Source organism: Heteronotia binoei, chromosome 7 (genome assembly GCF_032191835.1).
Source record: "Heteronotia binoei isolate CCM8104 ecotype False Entrance Well chromosome 7, APGP_CSIRO_Hbin_v1, whole genome shotgun sequence".
In the NCBI taxonomy this organism is placed as follows: Eukaryota; Metazoa; Chordata; class Lepidosauria; order Squamata; family Gekkonidae; genus Heteronotia; species Heteronotia binoei.
In genome coordinates, this window is record NC_083229.1 from 103,605,634 (window position 1) to 103,625,246 (window position 19,613).

Consider the following 19,613-nt stretch of genomic DNA (forward strand, 5'->3'; position numbering starts at 1 on the left):
GATGCTTAACTTTAATTGCTTAAAATGAACCTTAACTAGACATTTTAAATACACTTGTCAGGGAGGGTGTGTCCATTTGTTTGAGACAGTTTGTGCTGCTGAACTCAGCTTTTGTATGGCATTGCAGTTCAAACCATTTTTTTATTTATATAACCCCGACAGCTATCCTCTAGCTTGTTCAAACATTTCTGACCATTATATGTGTGAAACCAGCCTTTTTAAAGGCACATACCTCTTTGCTACATGGAGCTTCTCTTTATGAAGATTGCCACTGTAAGACTGGATGGAGAAAGAATTTCTTTCCTCTGTGAGTCTCCAGCTTGTTTCTTTTACGTTTACATCCACTAAGGTCTGAACAACATTATATTGTTCAATGCAGTGTCTAGGTTTCATGACCTTTGACTCATAGTCACATGTCAGCAGCAAGGGAATTCATTTCCCAAGTGTGTGGGGCACTGATTTGGATTGGGACCAGGGCACAGGAGTAGAAAGGTCTTCAGCCTTCCTCCTGCCATTTTCCCAACCCAACATGGCTTGGGTGCGGGGAGGGGGTGGGGTTTGCCCTCCTATTGGGCTGGACGTATGTATAATTCAAGTCAAAGTAAATCCAATGTGTTAATTGGTTGCAGCATTTTTCACATTATTCTACAGTGAAAGTATGAAGGCTGAATTAGATATGATGGGGTCATCTATATTTATTCACATGCCTGAACAAAAATCTGTATAACTTCTGTAAAAGACATGCTGTGCTGATATGTGCTGTTGTACGTAAGATAACAGGCTGTAGAACTCTAACATGCACTGCAATAATCTGAATTGTTGATCCATATGTAATCTTTAAAGTAAAACAATTACAGCATCCTCTATAATATGAAGTAACCAAAGGTATATTTTGTAAGGTAACTAATTTTTGAAGTTTACTTCAGTATTAGCTATCTTGGCCTCAAATCTGCTAAAAAATTCTGTGTGATAGGAATGATTCCATTTGCCTTCACCAAGAGAACTCAGGCTGACAGAAGACAATGCCTTGTCCATTTTGTGCATAAGTAAAGTTCATACAAACCTAATAACTTTAACTGAAAACACAACTAGTTAACTTGAATAAATGCAGATGTCCAGATGCCAAAGAAAGTTAGATATTTATTTTATTGTTTGTTAAATTCTCTATATTTACAATACATACTAAACATTGCTGGGGGGAAGTGTCAGAATTCAAGTAGCTCCTTCAGCTAAGGAATCACAGTGTACAACACTCAAATAGTAACACATTTTTATGTAGACATACATACAGAAATATATTAAAACCAGGTTTTTCCAATCATAAACAAACTTAGAATGAATGACTAGGATTTACACAAAGTCAACAATTTGTGCTTCTCAGTTATTTAACTGCATTCTTCCCCCCCAAAAAAGTCCATTGACAAGATCCGAGCATATTCTATCCATAATTTTTGAAAATCGTATTTTTACATGTCAGTTGCCACAAAGGGGAGAATAATCTGAGGTTTACCGACACCACATACATGTATGGCAAATGTGAACATCACCTGGCCATCTAAATTTACCTTCACATGCTGGTTTGAAATAGCTGGCACCATTTATAGGTTTTTTTCCCCAACAGTACTTATAGATCAGCCCAACAGGGCCCAGAGTGCAAGTATTCTGAATTAACCTTTCAAATTGTATTTTGTAGCTTTCTGCTCTCATAAGAAAACAGTTTATTTTGTTGCTGTGTCGGCTTCTCTTCTGTCTCCCTTAAGCACTGCTCTAAACATGGGCAGGAAATAGCATCAAGAGCACCACTGACTTCGACATACTCTAATAATACAGCATCTGGATAACAAAACGGGGGTTTTTGGTAGCAGAAACTCCTTTGCATATTAGGCCACACACCCCTGATGTAGTCAATCCTCCAAGAGCTTACAGGGCTTTTAGTACAGAGCCTACTGTAGATTCCAGGATTGGCTACATCGGGGGGGGGGCGTGGCCTAATATGCAAAGGGGTTCCTGCTACAAAAAAGCTGTGATGACAAAGCTAGCCCATGTTTATTTTCAGCTACATCAGTCCTTGTTGGCACGATTGCAAGAACACACCGATCCACACACGAAAAAGAAATCGTAAACATTCACAACTCAGTCTTATTTAACGCAATAAGCCCCTCATATTGTTGGCACTAGATCAAGCTTCAGATATGCCATATTTTTTTTCTCTAAAAAGCAATTAGTGATATGAGTGCTTTTCAGAAGTCTGTTGAATACAACAGTGTAAGGGTTGGATCCAACCACCTTTTCAGCAGGTTAAAAAGGGAGGAGACAAGTGTTGCTTTTGACCACCAAAAACATTCTGCTGAATATCATGGGACCTCTCTGGACAAAAAAAACCATATAGGAAGGGCTGTATTGAAGGGAATCAGTGAAGACAGTGAAAATGAGGAAAAAGCTAGCTTTTTATCTCTAGCAGAAGAAATACCAGGTTGTTGTGCAGGCTGATTTAGATAAAAATTTTCCAAATTTGACAAGAAAAGATCCAAAAAGTAACAAACCTAGGTTCAGACAAGTGCTTCCAAAGAACAGCTCCACATGCTGCATTATTAATTATTTTAGAAATCTAGGAAAGTCTCAAAAGGAGATTGATAAATGTCTGAATTTTTTTTAAAAAAAGGATGTGAACATGATTCATTAAAGGAACCCCAAGATATGATACAAAGCAAAAAAAGGAAGAACTTCTAATGAAGTTTTGCTAGGTAAATGAAATACCTGCTCAATTTAATGCAACAGTGGTAAGAAGCCACATTTCTACTAAGTTTTTCCATCTAAAGAAGTAGCTACTAATACAAAGAGGACTTGATCACAAGAATTAGCCTAATGTGGATGTTGCATCAAGAGCTTGAACCACATAACATCTTGAATAGGATTCTAAATATATACTGCAGTGCAACTCTTATAATCTGTAGGAAGTTATAATCTTTTTATAATCTGTACGAAGTCCTTCATCTCTTTTACTCTTGTTCTTTGGAAGTTTTTGCCTTGCTGAGATTCAGGTACATGTTCCTGGCCTTCAAGGTATCTGTAGAATGAGCAGCAAGATCCCAGAGGGCAGAACAGCTTCCAAATAGCAAATATTACTTGACAGTGAATTATGTCAAACCTTTAAGGGCAGTAATAATATTCAGTACAGTAATGCAAGAGGAAGGGGGTTTAGGGAGGGAAGAGCCCTTGTATTTTGGCATTCAAACTGAATACCAACTTCTTTTGTGGGCACAGGACAAAAATCACTTGTGCATATGGGTACTCTGTGCTCATCTACATAACCATTCTCTCTGTCAACTTCCAAAGACCCCTTTTGTGCCACGTGGGAAATCTCTGGCGAATCTAAGGGAACTTTCTTCTTTGGGAAGACACCAAGCCAAATAAATTGCAACAGGAACTTCTTACACAACAGTTGAGGTTCATATCCTTGTGCGATTGTAATAAAAATACAACATTTGGTCTCAAAGCTCGGCTAATAAACACAAATCACAGGTTTCTCCCTAAAAATGCTCAGGAACAAGAATGGTTATAAACGGGAAGATTCTATATTTACAAGGACATTTAGTTTCAGACATCACACAATGATACTGATGAGATTTCCTTTGCTGTGAGCATCAATTTTTCTCCTAGTAGCCTCTTAAGGCAGGCAATCAGAAAGAAGTCTAGCATTTTTTAAAAAGAAATTCTGATTTTGGCACTATTTATATAAGCACTGCTAGCTTCCTAATTGTTCCACATATAAAGAGAAAGATAGAAAAGCATCTTTTTGCTTCTCTAACTCCTCCAAAACCTACCTACATTAGTAAAAAATCTCCACATTCTTCAGAGTTAAGATCAGTAAAAGAATTGCTAGTCTTGCCTGCATACTGATAAAGATAGTTCTGAAAGTAAGTCTATATTTTTATAAACTTCCAGACACAAATACTTTGTGTTGTGATATACTGCCATAATTCTAAGTATAAACATCTCTCCACAAAACCAAATTCCTTCATTTTAGTGGGGGAAACTCAGCGTTTATGTGTATTATTTGTAAACGTTCCAAAATATTTTCTAGTTGTACCTTGGTTTCATAGTCATAATGGCTATTGTAAGCCTCCAAAGCAAACATACTTTATTTCCAAATATTCGTCAATACCATATTTTGATCCTTCTCTTCCAAGTCCAGATTGTTTTACGCCGCCAAAAGGGCACTCAACAGAAGACACAATCCCTTCATTAATGCCAACCATTCCAACCTCCAAGCACTCTGCTACTCTCCAAATTTGAGCAGGGTCCCGAGAGTAGAAATAACCTGCAAATTGGGTCATTAAACAGAACACAGTTAAGACTAGACTACATTTTTTGTCTTCAAGAAGTTTTATTAGTTTCAGAAAGAAAGACAAGATAGGAGTAGGGGATTGGGATTTTGGAGATAAAAGACACCATACATTCCGTTGTTATTTTAAACAGAAATTCTTTCAAAACTTGTAATTCTACATTAACTTTTTATCATAGCTTATCCTCTGTTATTTTTATCGCAACTGCACCAATTCCATTTTACATTTTATAATATATTCTTTTTGTTAAATTTTACTAAATTTGAAAATTTTATACTATAAAGTACAGGAAAAAAGAAAGATAAGTTCACATCAGAGAATCTTAGAAGTCCTGATTATCTAGCCAGGCATAACATTTATTCCAATATTTTCTTGCTTCTTCTTTAGATTTCCCAGTTAACAGCTGAGATAAAAAGTCCAGCTCTGCTGTTTCCAAAACCTTTCCCACTACGTCTATTTTTGTGGGAGTCTCCTGAGACTTCCATCTTTGTGCCAGAAGAATCCTAGCTGCTGTGTTAAAGTGTGCCAACAAATGTCTCATCTCTTGGGAATAGACTACATTTTTTTAAAGCTCTAAGAGAAAAACTTTTATCCCTCTTAAAATAATCATGAGTTAAAAGCGAGATTGGTTCAGTTCTCATGTAAGTGCTTAAAACTTAAGAGCTCAAATTAGTCACGTATAGACTTCTCTTATTACTTCAAATGGGTACCATGAAGGATATGCATACCTGCTAAGCCCACATTGACTGAATTTGCTATGGCAAGAGCTTCTTCCTCTGTATTAAACCTGGAAATAAAGAGAAATTGTATTAACAGGGTACAAGAAAAATGACTACTGACTTTTTTGGATACTGAAAGGGTTTTAGTGCAAATAAGATGCAGTTAGAGAACTCATCAACAGAATGTGCATAATGTTATGCATATGCTTTCTCGTGAGAGAAATTTCCATAACTTCCTGTAAATTTATCCAGTATAATAGTCACACACTCTCTGCTTTCAAGCATCAGTAAAACATGCATGAGTTTTAAAGCAGCACACATTTCCCACACATCTAGGGAACGTTAGTAAATGCTAAGGACTTTCTCATAAGGCCAATAAATACTGCAGGGCAGGATAGAGGAGAGAGGAAAAAAATTGGCTTCAATACAGATACATTTAAATCCCAATTACTCCATCAAGTGTGAAACATCATGGAAGGCTCGAGAGTGTCCAGTTCTCTCCCCACCCCAGTTTCACTTTGGGAATTTTCCAGAGAAGTTATCTCTCCAAATAAAGATTTGCAAAACTTGTCATCATTTCCCCCAGCATTTCACCATTATGGTATTATGTTATGCTGTTAGCCATCAGCCACATGCTGTTTACCACCTATGTCTGTAAGACTGTTTACTGTGCTGCTCCTGTTTCGTAATGTCTGTTTTTATGATATTATTTTCACTCTTGTTGTTTTATTGTTGTAAGCCACCCTGAGCCCGCTTGCAGGATAGGGCAGGATATAAATCTAAAAATTAAATTAAACTTCAGCTCTCCAGGGTTGTGTCCACACAGATGTTTTGCTCCACCCTGTCTTCCTTGCAACTGCAGTGTTTTCAGGAACATTCATGTCATTGTCCTCTACTCATTCTACTTCCATGTTTTCTCTTGCTTTGCTGCAATTTTTCTTTTGAGAAAGATCATAGCGAAACCAGGGTGGCTTCTGTGTGGACAGGAAAGTCTGGATTCTTCCTGGTTCTATCTAGGTTGCAACATTTGTGTCTCAGGCTCCATAGCTGCTATCTCCCTCCCCAGAGAGCTTCTCTAAAAAATAAGACTGTTATAACATTTTTGCATTATAGCAATCTATGATCTAACAGTTTCCAGTATTTGTTTTTTAAAAACAAAGTATCTAACCTTTTTAAATAGAGAAGGGGAAAGGTTCATGATGCACATTTCCCCTTATAACTCCGTAACCCAAAGGGACAGAGAAATGGAGTAGGAATTAGTAGACTACAGTCATAGATTGTTAGCATGCCATAATGCTTGTTTATCTTTATCTATTTAGAAAGCTATACCCTACTTTTCTATCCAGCAGGGACCCAAAGTGGCTAATAATATCAGTCTCCCCCTCCTCTATTTTATCATTGTAGCAACAACTCTGTGAGGCAGGTCAGGCTGAGAGAAAGTGGCTTGGTCAATGCCACAGTGAACTTCTATGGCACAATGGGAATTTGAACCTAGATTCCCACATCCTAGACTAATACTCTAACCCAGGGGTGGGGAACAGTGGCTCTCCAGATGTTTTTTTGCCTACAACTCCCATCAGCCCCAGCCAGCATAGCCTATGGCTGGGGCTGATGGGAGTTGTAAGCAAAAAAAATCTGGAGAGCCACTGTTCCCCACCCCTGCTCTAACCACTTCACCATTGTCATTATAGCAATCTAGCAAATCCTGATTTAAAAACACCCACACTGGTAAACAATGGCAGCCACAAGGGCAAGGAAAGTTTAAAGGACATTGATGTGTAGATGCTCCATTACCACAGTGAATGCGCCTGTACTGGCAGCAGCATTAAGAGCTACACAGAGAATCATCTCCATGTGAAAACAGCCTAGAACTCTGGACCAAACTAGATATGACATCTCCCCAGTGCTCCAGGGCCTGATTCGACTGATCCTCCTCTGCATTATCTTTCCATCTCTGTGCCCTACTGTGGGGTTTCATATGCACTCACTGCAGCCACGAGGAGCCCCACAGTGGGGCAAACAGGCCTTCCAGTGGCCATTTCACTTCAGGAAAATAGCAGAATACTCTCCTCCCAAATGCTGCAGTCCAAAGGCCCCAGAGTGCTGGAGAATGCTAGGGAACCTGACCCGACTCACAGCAGATGTCATGATGCACATTTCCCCTTATAACTCCATAACCCAAAGAGACAGAGTATTGGCCCTCTGCTTTTCCCAAGACAAATGGATGCAGTGTATCTCCGGTCCTTGCCTATAAAAGACAGTGCCAGAGGCAGCTGCTGACACAGAATGCATGAGAGGCATCATTTGTCCACCCTTCTGGAAGACAAGAAGTATTCTGAGTTAACTAAAAATAATATGAGTAGACCTTCTGCTCAAAGAAGCAGTCCTTGTATAAATAGGAAGATTCTTTCATGAGCAGAAGGTCATCTCTGGATACAAACCAACAATATTTAAAAGAAAAGACAATAAAAATGCTGTTCATAAATGGATTTGATTTTTATTCCACCCTGAGTTCTTTGTATTCTTCAGAGTAGTTTAATACACTGCAATTATTACATTAAATCTGACCGGTCAAAAACATCTTACTTGATAACTGGTGCCAAAGGACCAAAAGTCTCTTCTTGTGTACACAGCATGTCTGTTGTGACATTGCTGAGTAGAGTTGGCTCAAAAAAGTTTTTTCCATAACTGTGTCTTTTTCCTCCTATAACTATGGATGCTCCTTGGGAAACTGCGTCATCAATGTGTCTCTCTACCTAAGAGAAGCACAGCAAATGTGACTTAAAACAGCATCTGTTGAATGACTTTTCTTTTGAATTCCATGGCATTAAGCAGGCACAGACAACAGGCTGGATCCTATGATTTATCAGCAGGAAGTGCTGACAGTTTTGGAACTTTCCTGCATTCCTTTTCCCCCTTAATAATGGAAACACTGATTCTGGGGTTGCATCACCTGACAAACACATATTTCATGGGTATAGTGGGGAGTGGGAAAAGGCAAAATCATTTTTCCTTCCTCTTCCTTCATCTGAGCTACAATGACAGAAGGAGGAGAGGACCATTTGACTGGCTCTTCCACTGATGTAACTGTTAATCCACACAGGTCTGAAAACCCAGTCATCAACTTTTCTGGGGTCAGATGAGACTGCTGGGAGAGGGAAAGCAGGAAAGATCCCAGATTTTTCCACTTAACAGGTAACAGAATCAAACTCAGTACATGCTTGCAAATAGTCATGAAAACATGATCGGAATATGCTAATACATCTCCATAACACACAAAGTAAAGCTAATGTTTACCTTTTCCACAGCTTTTTCATTAATTAGGGGTCCCTGGGTAGTCCCTTCTTCAAATCCATTGCCAACACACAGCTCTTTCTTAATGGCTTGTGCAAACTTTTCCACAAATGCATCATGGATCCCTTTTTGCACCAAGAATCGGTTTGTACATACACAGGTCTGATGACAAAAGCAAAAACTTTTTTCTGTTAACGCTCTATTAATAGTACACTATTCACAGCAAAGCTTGTTGCTATTTCAACTGTGATAAGGCTGCTCTTTCTCTTTTGTGCCTTCGTTAGACTAGACCAGGGGTGGCCAAACTTGCTTAACATAAGAGCTACACAGAGTAAACATCAGATGTTTGAAAGTTGCAAGACAGGCAGGCAGGAAGATAGATGGGGGGGAGAGGTGGAAAGAAAGCAACTTTAACTTTAAATGTATTCTCCAATGCACTTGGAGAAATAATTTAAGGAGAGAAATGCCTTCTCCAAGCCAGCCGACGGAGTGGTGGGGGTTTCAAGAGTCACATAATATCTGTGAAAGAGCCGCATGTGGCTCCCAAGCTGCAGTTTGGCCACCCCTGGACTAGACTTATCCTCTGGTTGTATAGTACTTTCTTCCATCTGAAACATCCATCTAGCTTTCATGGATATATAAACATTAGTAACTAAGCTTACTCTATTAGACAAGTTTATAGAATTAGGCTAACTTCCCCACTGAAATAAAAGAAGTTCTGGACTCCACTTGAATATTACTAATTTGTGCAAATGAACCAACAACAAAGGTAAAGGTAATCCCCTGTGCAAGCACCAGCTGTTTCTGACTTTGGGGTGATGTTGCTTTCGCAACATTTTCATGGCAGACTTTTTACAGGGTGGTTTGCCATTGCCTTCCCCAGTCATTTACACTTTACCCCCATGTTGTGAATGATGGTTTGAGTTTATTTTTTTAAGTGCAAGACACAGATCGGAATTATAAAAGGAAAATGCTCAAATTTATCAACAAGTATAGAAAAAAATACACATATTTTAAGATTAAATGACATAAGACAGTTGCTCTCACCTGGCCAGAGTTTCTGTATTTAGAAGCTAAAGCTCCTGCAACTGCTTTGTCTACATCAGCGCTGTCAAACACGATGAAGGGAGCATGTCCTCCAAGCTCCATGGAGACCCTCTTCACAGTGCCAGCAGCATGGCGCAGCAATATCTATAAGAACACAAGATTTCTGAGCATTTGCCAAGATAAATAATCAATTACTTCCTAAAACCAGAAATCTGTTGCAGATGGAGCTTAACAGGTATTCTACAAATCCATCCACTAATCTTCATAAGCAAATCCCTCTCTCAAACATTTCAGGGCTTCTTCCGAGCTTTTTCAGAACTGATCCAATTATTTCTGACTTTCACATATTTACTACTTTGTTTCTCTTGGACACTGAATGCAATCCTAAAAGTACTTGGACTAATTCTATCTATTTCAGGACAACTATGCATATAACCACTCATGTTAAGATCCAATATACCACGTAAGTGGAAAAAAATACTATCTCAATGAGCTTTGGACAGTAATTCAAGAAGAAAGCAAAGTCCACCTGTAAGACAGATTCAGAAATCCTTTCAGGCCTCTCCCCCGTTGTATTTTCCATGTACACTGCAAATTACAAACTGCTTTCTCCAGGCAGCTCCATTAAATTCAATGGAACAAGTGCAGAGTACATGAGTGTAGCTGCAATCTTTAGCAGCAAACTTTAAATGTATTGAGAACCAATCCACTTAACAGCACTTTCAGAAATCAGTGGAGTTCCTTGATCAAGGACATTCAGTCCATAATTATTTTGTTCAAGTTTTTTTCTACAGTGTCATTGTCTACTGTCTCAAAGCACTGTAATCTTTTGTGAAACTGTGCACACTTCAATGGGCTAAAATTGTTTCAAGTAGAATAACAGAAAAAAAACACCTGTTCTTAGAGAAAAGGCATAATTTCAATACATGGTAGTGATAATAAGAACGTTGCACGTTTCCTTTCTTTCTTGTCCAAAAAGTTAAAGCAACTATGCAGTTCTCAACTGCGTTTATATCCTGCTTTTTTTCCACCATGGAACTCCAAACTAGGGCTGGGGACAAACCAGGAAAATACAGTTCACGGTTGAACCATGAACTGAAGCGAATCAGGATGTTTGCTCACAAACCAAACCAATTTGTGGCCCCACAAACCCTGTTGAAACCCTGTGGGGCCACAAACTGGTTTGGTTTGCAAGCAAACATTCTGATTCGCTTCAGTTCATGGTTCAACTATGAACTGTATTTTCCTGGTTTGTCCCCAGCCCTAGTTTGTCCCCATCTCTAGACCCTTTCAACAGGGTCTGCAAAAAACCCAAAAGATAGCTGAGTGACAGGGAGCAGCTTGGTCCCCACCGTTCAGTTGTTTCGGGCTGTCTTTTGTAATCCCTTTGAATTTTTATTTGTTGTTGGTTTTTTGTCTCTTTCAACCACGGCTTTCTGCTCCATCCACAAACCACCTCAAACTCCTTTTGTTTGTGGATGTTGGTGATGCCAGACTCATCATAAACCTCAGTTCATAGACCACAAACAACAAAATTCATGAGAAATTTCAATTTGTGGCTCGGTTCATTCCCATCCCTACTCAAGACAGCACAGATGGTGTACCTAGGAGGTCTTCAATTCAGGCTCTGACCTGAACCAGATTGTTTTAGTTTTGGCCAGGTTGCTGTATCACATCTGTGCCTTCCAACCATATGTTAAAGACTATTTCCTTTATTCCAAAATACCTCGGAGAACTATCAAACCTATAACTTAGTGAAGATTTAAGAGTCAAGTGTACAGTTCTTGAGACACAAAAGAGTACCTTTCCTGTAGCTGTTGATCCAGTAAAAGAGATTTTGGCTACTAAGGGATCAGTGCACAGAAGTTCCCCAACTGCTGGTGCCTGTTGCCTAGAACATGGAACAACATTGTATACTCCTGCAGGAATCCCAGCCTGATTCGCAAGCTGCAGTGACAAACAGTAAATGTGTAACATCAGAAAACAGAAGTTAACTCAAACATCCTGAATGAAAGTTAACTCGTTTTGTTCTTCCCTGCTGACTGAGACTGAATTGAAGTTAAATACACAAACCAGTTAGGTCAGCCACTATCTAGCTATAAATAAAGGAGTCATGACAGTGGACAAACCCGTGAATGCCTGACCTATCTACGCTCATGAGTATGAGACATGTTCTGTTAGTGGTAGGGTTGGGGGTCACAACTGGTGGTGGCAAGTGCTGTCAAGTTCCAGCCAACTTATAGCAGCTCTATTAGGTTTTCAAGGCAAGAGACGTTTAGAGGTGGTTTGCCATTGCCTGCCTCTGCATAGCTCCTCTGACTTCCTTGAAGGTCTCCTGCCCAAATACTAACCAGGGTCAACCCTGCTTAGCTTCCAAGATCTGGTGAGATCAGAGTAGCCTTGTCAAAGCAGGAGTCATCAATGCCTTATACTAAACCAGACCACCGGTCCATCTAACCTTGTACTGTTTCCTCCAACTGCTAGTGACTTGCCAAATGTCTGACTAGAGGCTTTTCCCATCATACCCAATAGCATTTTAAATGGAAATGGCTGGGGCTGCACCTGGACTTTCCCTTAAGCAGAACATCTGCTCCTCCATTGTGGCCCTCTCCAAACAGATGTTATTAACAGATGAAACACTGAAGCAATTTGTACTGTGAAAGGTTATTAGTGTCCACTGACTTTGAGGGATGCTTCTAATAAGGGTCAAAAGTATTATGAGTTGAGTATTTTGTTTTTAATACTTTAACTAGCAGGGCATTTAACTTGGTAGTGTTGGTAAAGAGTTATATATGTGAAGGCCACTTAACTGCCCACCCTTTAGAATCCTATTGCAAAAGATTCTCCCTCACTCATCAGTACTCAAATCTTACCTCAGCAAGTGCTAAAGCAGATAAGGGTGTATCTTCCGCTGGTTTCACTACCACTGTACAGCCAGCTGCCAGAGCAGCACCCACTTTCCGTGTAATCATAGCACTCGGGAAATTCCACTACATTGAAAAGAATGTATGCAATTAAAGTCCATAGAGTCCATGCCAAATAGCTGGCAAGTTCAGAAATTCCTGGTTGAAATTAATATGCAGAACAATACAGCAAGTTTTAACAGCATTGAGATCAACCAATCTCAGGGGTTCATCTGAGAAGCTCAAGAACACACTTAAAAATGTCATCCAGTCAATATTCTGAACAGGTACAACTTCATATTGAAGCCTGTGCCAAGCTGTAAGCTCAGGCACCAAAAAGAATTCTGAGTAAGACTTTCAGGGGTCATTAAAGTGGTGCTTCTGTACTACTGAAATGTTTACCTCTTCATTCAAAACTGACTCATGGAACAAATATTGCAGTTTGAGATGCAGAAGAGTCTAACCACAACTATGCACATTAAGTTGTATTTACCTATTCAGAACATTTTATGATCAAAATCTGAGTTTTCATTGCATTGCATTTTAATATTACAGAACACAACATTGTAGCTGGTTCAAAATACAAAGAGCAAAGTTTGAATTTGAGCAACCAGCTGGACTCACAGGAGTAATGATGGCAGCAACTCCCACTGGCTGCTTCAGTACTACAATTCTTCTATCTTTTGCAGAAGATGGAATGATGTCACCGTAAATCCGCCGAGCTTCCTCAGCAAACCATTCCAAGAAGGAAGCAGAGTAGAGAATTTCACCTTGAGCTTCTTTGAGTGGTTTCCCCTGTGATAGTTTCAAAATGAAAAAAAACACACAGTAAACCATTAATTTTTAAAAATATATATATTGGAATTGGAAGAAACAATTCTACAAAAAAGTTTGAATAAGCATGTGGAAGATTTTATAGTATATCTATTACGATACAAAGTAATATGCAAGAACAACTGAACTGTACCCACTGGCTGATTCAACCCACCTTTTAAGAAACAATCACAGCCCCACAAGTTTCCTCTTGTGCATACTTACATTCTCTGCTGTAATTAACTTTGCAAGGTCATCTTTATTCTCTATCATTAAATTGTACCATTTACGAAGCAAAGCACTTCTTTCCTGAAAAAGAAACAATATTTCAGCAGGGTTAATAAAAACTGTCCCCAATTTAATGTCACTATCACTTAAATCTCAACACAAGAACATTTTATTATGATTATATTATGTAGGCTTTAATTTGTTAGCTGCCTTTGTGGCCCTTGTGAGCCACAAAATATAAATTTTGTAAAATAAACACAAAAACCTAAATAATAAGAGCCCTGCTGGATCCGACCAGTGGTCCACTGAGTCCAGTATTCTGTTTCACGGTGGCCAAGCGGTTGCCCTGGAAAGCCAACAAACAGCAAGACCCCCTTTTGATGCTACTTCCTAATTCTTGGTTTCAGAAATTTACTGCCTCTGAATATGAGGACTCCCTTCACTCACCATGGCTACTAGTCACTGATGAATATATTCTCCATGAATCTGTCTAACTTCCTTTTAAAGTCATCTGTACTTGTGGCTATCACTATGTCCACTGGCAGTGAATTCCTCAATTTAATTATTTGTTGAATAAATATTTCCTTATAGAATACTAATGCAAAATGTGTTATAGCCTTTAACCCCAGATTTCTTTTGCTCTCAGCTATTGTTGCAACTTAACATGGACCTAAGTTTCCAGATGCAAGTCTAGTATTATCCATGGAACTACAGATCACTCAATATAGCAGTCCCACAGCAGAAAACACAAGGCCTAAGAATATACCGAGGGGGTGGGGAGGCATTGCTAGTGATGGAGCCATGGCTAACTAATCTCTTTTTGCCCTAATAATAGAAATTCATAAGCAACACATATTTCTCCTCCTTGTCTTTGGTAAACCCCACAAGTTCTGTACCTTGGGGGGGGGGGGGAGGAGGGATTATCTGCCAATGAAAAAATCTCCCCCTCCTCTTTTGCCAGTAGAGCATTTCCTTTATTTTCAATACACAGATTAGATTGTAAATATTTGCCAGGAAGTTGAGAACTGGATATTGCCTGCCTCTGTGTAGTGACTCTGACTTCCTTGGACTACCATCCAGTAGGTAATTTCTCAAATATGCTGACATGCAACTCTGCCTAGAACACACACTCCCATCACCGCCCCCTCCCCAAGTTTGCCTCCGAATCCCAGTTATCTGAAAATAGTCTGTGATAATCTGCTAGTTAGAAGAAAGCACACTGTACATACACAGGGTCTTGTAGCACGACCTGAGTTCGATTCCAGCAGAAGTTGCTTCAGGTAGCCGGCTCAAGGTTGACTCAGCCTTCCAGGTCGGTAAAATGAGTACCCATCTTGCTGGGGGGAAAGTGTAATGACTGGGGAAGGCAATGGCAAACCACCCCATAAAAAGGTCTGCCGTGAAAATGTTGTGAAAGCAGCGTCACCCCAGAGTCAGAAACGACTGGTGCTTGCACAGGGGACCTTTCCTTTCCATGTGCTACTGGACTAGTTTCACCTTATTGTTACAGGTAAATGTAGCTGCCCCTCTGGAATTTATGTACAGACACACTCTTATTGAGTTCCAGAATTGGTTTACATCCTTGCAACAGATACTGGGGCTAAACCGTGGGCTAGCTTAGTCTCCCTTGGATGCAGGTGTCTACTCACCTGTCACAAATAGTAGATGCCTCCAACTAACTTCGGGCTGTTAAATGACTGGAACACTTCTTCCCTGAGAGGTTCCTGAGGTTTCCTGACATGGAAAACTCAGCCAAGTGCCGCATTTCATTTTATTGTACACAACACACTACGCTGCTAATTGCGGCAGTCAAGGGGTGGCTACATTAACTGCCTCACCAGTTGAAAACGTTATCTCTGGCCGAGTTTTCTCAGAGTAGCCTTAGGGAGGGACGGTGGCTCAGTGGTAGAGCATCTGCTTGGGAAGCAGAAGGTCCCAGGTTCAATCCCTGCCATCTCCAAAAAAAGGGTCCAGGCAAATAGGTGTGGAAAACCTCAGCTTGAGACCCTGGAGAGCCGCTGCCAATCTGAGAAGACAATACTGACTTTGATGGACCAAGGGTCTGATTCAGTATAAGGCAGCTTCATATGTTCATGAACCAAGGGCTCTGAGGCACGACGGTAGCGTCTCTCTCCCTCCCTCCCATAGATGTGGCCCAAAACCTATCTTCCTCCTCTCACACGACACAAGGGACAGCGGAGGCGGACCCCCAAAGACTCTCCCCGTTCACATTCATTTCCCGTCCTCGGAAGGAAAGAGGCCGCCGTGTGTCTCACCTTAGCAGGGACGGCGCTCCAGGCGGCGCCGGCTTCGTAGGCGGCCCTCACGGCGGCCTGAGCTTCCGCCAACCCGCAGTCAGCTACCTGAGCCAGCTCTGCGCCGGTGGCCGGGTCCCTTACGGGGAAAGCCGTTGCCGCCTTCACCCAGCGGCCTCCTACGAAGCCTTCGGAGCGGACCAGGGACGCGGCTGACATTGCGCGGCCGAGGCCTGCGCTGGAGTTCATGTGGGCCGCGCCAAGCCTGGCCACAAGCGGCTGCAGTAGCGACGGAGGGCGGCGGCAGGAGAGGCTTTGCAAGGCTCCAAAGCTCCGCGATGTGAGGCAAGCGGCCATGGCCGCGCTGCCGGGGGACAGGGGTGGAGCGCGGGGCGGGTAGTTACGGAAGATCCGCCAAGTCGCTCCAGGAAGCCTCCCGGGCTGTTTAACCCGCTCAGCGTCGCCAGCATTATTGCGGGGGAGTGACTTTCCAACACCAGAGAGACGGAGCTCAGGGGCCGATGCTTCCTTCTCCAAAGTCATGTGCAGCGATCCTGGGCGTGTGTCTTCTCGTGTGTATAACTGCTGTTTAATCGAAGCAGCAATATCAAGTAAATTTTTTATTATTATTGACGAACTGATGGAGTCACCTCCAATGTTCTCTCTAGGCTGAGTTACTGTGAGCTAGCTCACAATTTTTTTTTAGTCTCTGACTCACACATTTTTGTCTCAGCTCAGGAAAAAATGATCTTAGAGCAAGCTAATTTAATGCAGTAGCTCACAACTTTAATGTCAGTAGCTTACAAAGTAGAATTTTCGCACACAAAACTCCACAGTTTAGAGAGAACATTGTTCATCTCTATGACGGTGTGATTCCACCTTATGACGCTTGCATTTATGGAACTGTAATAATCAAACTTCAAAAGAAGGTGGGATCACATTGTCATATGGTTAACTCCATGTGTTTTAAGCTTGTCATCTACAGAATGGACCTATACATCGACAATTATAAAATAATTGATGAGCCCTTTTAACATTGTAGCTGAACACTCTTATCTGGATTTTGAGTATTGCAGATTGGGCGTAAACAGATCCATGGGCATATGAAATTAAGCACATATGGACCAGTGATGTTGCATCTTGAGAATATTTATTCTTACTTCTTCCATGGCCGAACATCTCTGTGTGAGTTACAGTCTACATTGTTGATTTTTAGGACCATTCTGTATATGATGAGTTTGAAATATATTGATGTTTAGCTTATGGAGTTCTTAGCTTGTATTTTACCACCGAAGAAGACTTTTTGGCCAAAACCTGTTTGGTTCTTATATTTGGATACATTTTTTGAACCTTTGGATACATTTTTGTACCTTTTAACCTGTATTTATATATTCTGACATTTGTCCCACCTGGTGGGAAGGGCGGGATATAAATCTCAGATAAATAAAAAATAAATAAATAAATAGGTATAGCTACTTATAGGAACCATAGTTGCATAATTAAAATATAGTGTATATTTTTATATTAGCACTGCATGTCTGACATATCTGATAAAGGGGAACTATGTTCCAAAGAAACCCTTTCCCAAAAACTTAACACACAAGTCCAGTGGATGCAGTTGCAACAACTAAACCATCTTCTATATAGCAACTCTTTGAACACACGGCTAGACAGACCCCTAATAGCTTTTGAAAATATTATTCATAAAGGGGATATTATTCCCCTTTTGAATATTATTCAACAGCAAAAAGGGGAATATCTATTATTTATAAAACCTTAAATTTTAAGTACTGGCAACAAACTTCTTCCCAACAAAGTGCTTGGAAGAACAATTGTCTGAGGGATATCTCAGAAGAACAATGGGCCAGTATATGGACAGGTACTCTTTTTCGAACCCCAGCCAATAATTTGAGGCTATTACAATTTAAATTATGGACTAGATGGTACCTTACACCTCTTAGACTATTCCATTCTAAACACAAATTGGATCCTCTTTGTTGGAAGGAATGTAAGCAGATTGCTTTTTTTTACCATTGCTGGTGGAGTTGCCCAGTAATCCAACAGTTTTGGGACAATGTGTTATCTGTTATTGATGAGATACTTGAAATTACTATTCAAAAAACCCCTGAGTTTGTTCTACTAAATGACTGTTCAAATTTTAAGTTTGCTCAGGATAAAAAGGAATCTGGCCTGTTTACTCATAATGGCTGCCAAATTATTGATAGCTTCAAAATGGAAAACCCCTTCTAAACCTACTTAGTCACAATGGCTCCTGAAAATCTGGAATATACTAGTGATTGATAAATTAGCTTCTCAGATCATCCAACAAGAAGTTCCACTATGCAAAAACACTTTTATAGAGCGTTGGTTTTCTTTCTTCAAATATATTGAAAAATATTTTTATGTTTTATTGATTAGAAAGGAGAGATTTAATACTTATATTAATTACTATCTATATGTATTCATAAATAAGTATATGACCCCTAGAACTTGTTAATTATACTTTGTTTAACAGTTGTAACTCTTTTACTCTGTAGTAATTAGTTATAGTAATGTTATACTTATTGAATGATTTAAATAAACAGTTTTTTTTTTAAAAAGCACTGCATGTTTAGCCATATTTGATTATTCTTTTTGTCTCAACCTTTTTGGTTACCTTTCCTGTACAGGATTGGTTTCCTTTTTTTGTGGGTGCTTATGTTTGCATGTTTTGATTTAGACATGTAGCCCATAATAATTTGTTTCACAACCTGGAGGGACCATGCATTACAGTATGTCATTGGACTGGGATACCACAGCTGCAAGGTAAAGTGATTCAGAGAGTGCAATGATATCACACATCAGGTGTGTTCCCCCCCCCACCCCACTATACACTACAAAAGTTGAATCTGAGATTCCAGAGATGATATAGCATAGTTTCATTATAATCGTGATATGGGAACAAATGTAATATATGAACTGGGAAATTGTGACTCTAGTCAACAGCAACACTTTTTTTGGAAGAGCAGGGCTGATGATGTCACAACAAGTGTGAAGTTTTGTGAATCAAATTCAATATTTAGTGACCCAAATTATCTTTTTAAAATATTTTATTAGTTTTAAATAAGAAACAAAAAAGGAGGAAAAACCCAGGAATAACCACTACTCTACAAACAAGACAAAAGCAAACATAGACAGTAACCTTCTAAATCACCAACATTAAAAAAAAAGATTATAAGAAAAAAACATAGAATACAAAGAAATCTTGTTGAATCAAAGAATTGACAGAGGGCTTAATATTCAGCACATTATGGAAATTTATCATACAGGTATAGTTAATAGAGAGAGAAAATATTGATGGTCTTAAGTATTTTTATTTTCCTGTGAATTATTCTTTATGTATTTCATACCCCCCCCCCCATAATTTGAGGAAGGACTTGGAAAAATCTTGAGTGCCTCTTTGATTTATATATAAGATAAAATCATGCCAAGTTTGTCTGATATTTTTGCCTTAGCTTTGATTACTCTAAGTTGATATGTCAATTTTTCTGCCATGGCTATTTACCATAGCGCAAGATACCAAAAATGTAATGTTAAAACTTCTGCAGATTTCCAATTTTTGCTATTATCCTACAGGCTGACATCAACATAAAGACTATTAATCTTTTAGATGTCACTTTTTCATTTTGTTCCCCTTACTATTAACAGAGCCAATGCTGGTGTGGCATAAACCATTTAATGAGTGATATTTCCCATTTCTGAAAACATTTTCAACCAAAACTGTAACACTATAGGGCATGACCACCACATGTGACTATAATTGCCCTGTTGATTGCACTTTCTCCAACGTTTTTTATTATTTGTGTTACAAATTATCAACAGTGTTTTGTGAGTACTGAGTGACAGCAAAAACATGTTGCTAGAATTTACAAATTTGTAGCCCTTTTTAATATACAGAGTTTTTATTGTTTGGAATCATTAATCCTTGCAAACACCACATAATGGTCAGGCTCAGTGCTTACTTTGTAA

At 39.6% G+C, this 19,613-nt stretch overlaps 1 protein-coding gene across 1 annotated transcript; it reads right to left on the reverse strand.

Annotated features, from left to right (window-relative positions):
• Positions 1–1,127: 1,127 nt before the first annotated feature.
• ALDH5A1 (aldehyde dehydrogenase 5 family member A1) lies at positions 1,128–15,979 on the reverse strand. Its single transcript, XM_060244133.1, has 10 exons — positions 15,627–15,979; positions 13,348–13,431; positions 12,934–13,104; positions 12,280–12,396; positions 11,210–11,353; positions 9,407–9,550; positions 8,363–8,521; positions 7,652–7,821; positions 5,075–5,133; positions 1,128–4,321 (listed from the first exon to the last, which is right to left on the reverse strand). Exons 1-10 carry the CDS (start codon positions 15,960–15,962, stop codon positions 4,113–4,115), a joined length of 1,593 nt encoding a protein of 530 aa, XP_060100116.1. The 5' UTR covers positions 15,963–15,979; the 3' UTR covers positions 1,128–4,112.
• Positions 15,980–19,613: the final 3,634 nt, after the last annotated feature.

Bases quoted from the DNA above. Each gene is read 5' to 3' on its own strand.
- ALDH5A1 (XM_060244133.1), bottom strand. From the start codon at position 15,962: ATGGCCGCTTGCCTCACATCGCGGAGCTTTGGAGCCTTGCAAAGCCTC. The intron at 13,432-15,626 runs GTGAGACACACG...TTTCTTTTTCAG, and splicing joins GGAGCGCCGTCCCTGCTAAG to GAAAGAAGTGCTTTGCTTCG. The intron at 11,354-12,279 runs GTAAGATTTGAG...TTGTCACTGCAG, and splicing joins CTGCTTTAGCACTTGCTGAG to CTTGCGAATCAGGCTGGGAT.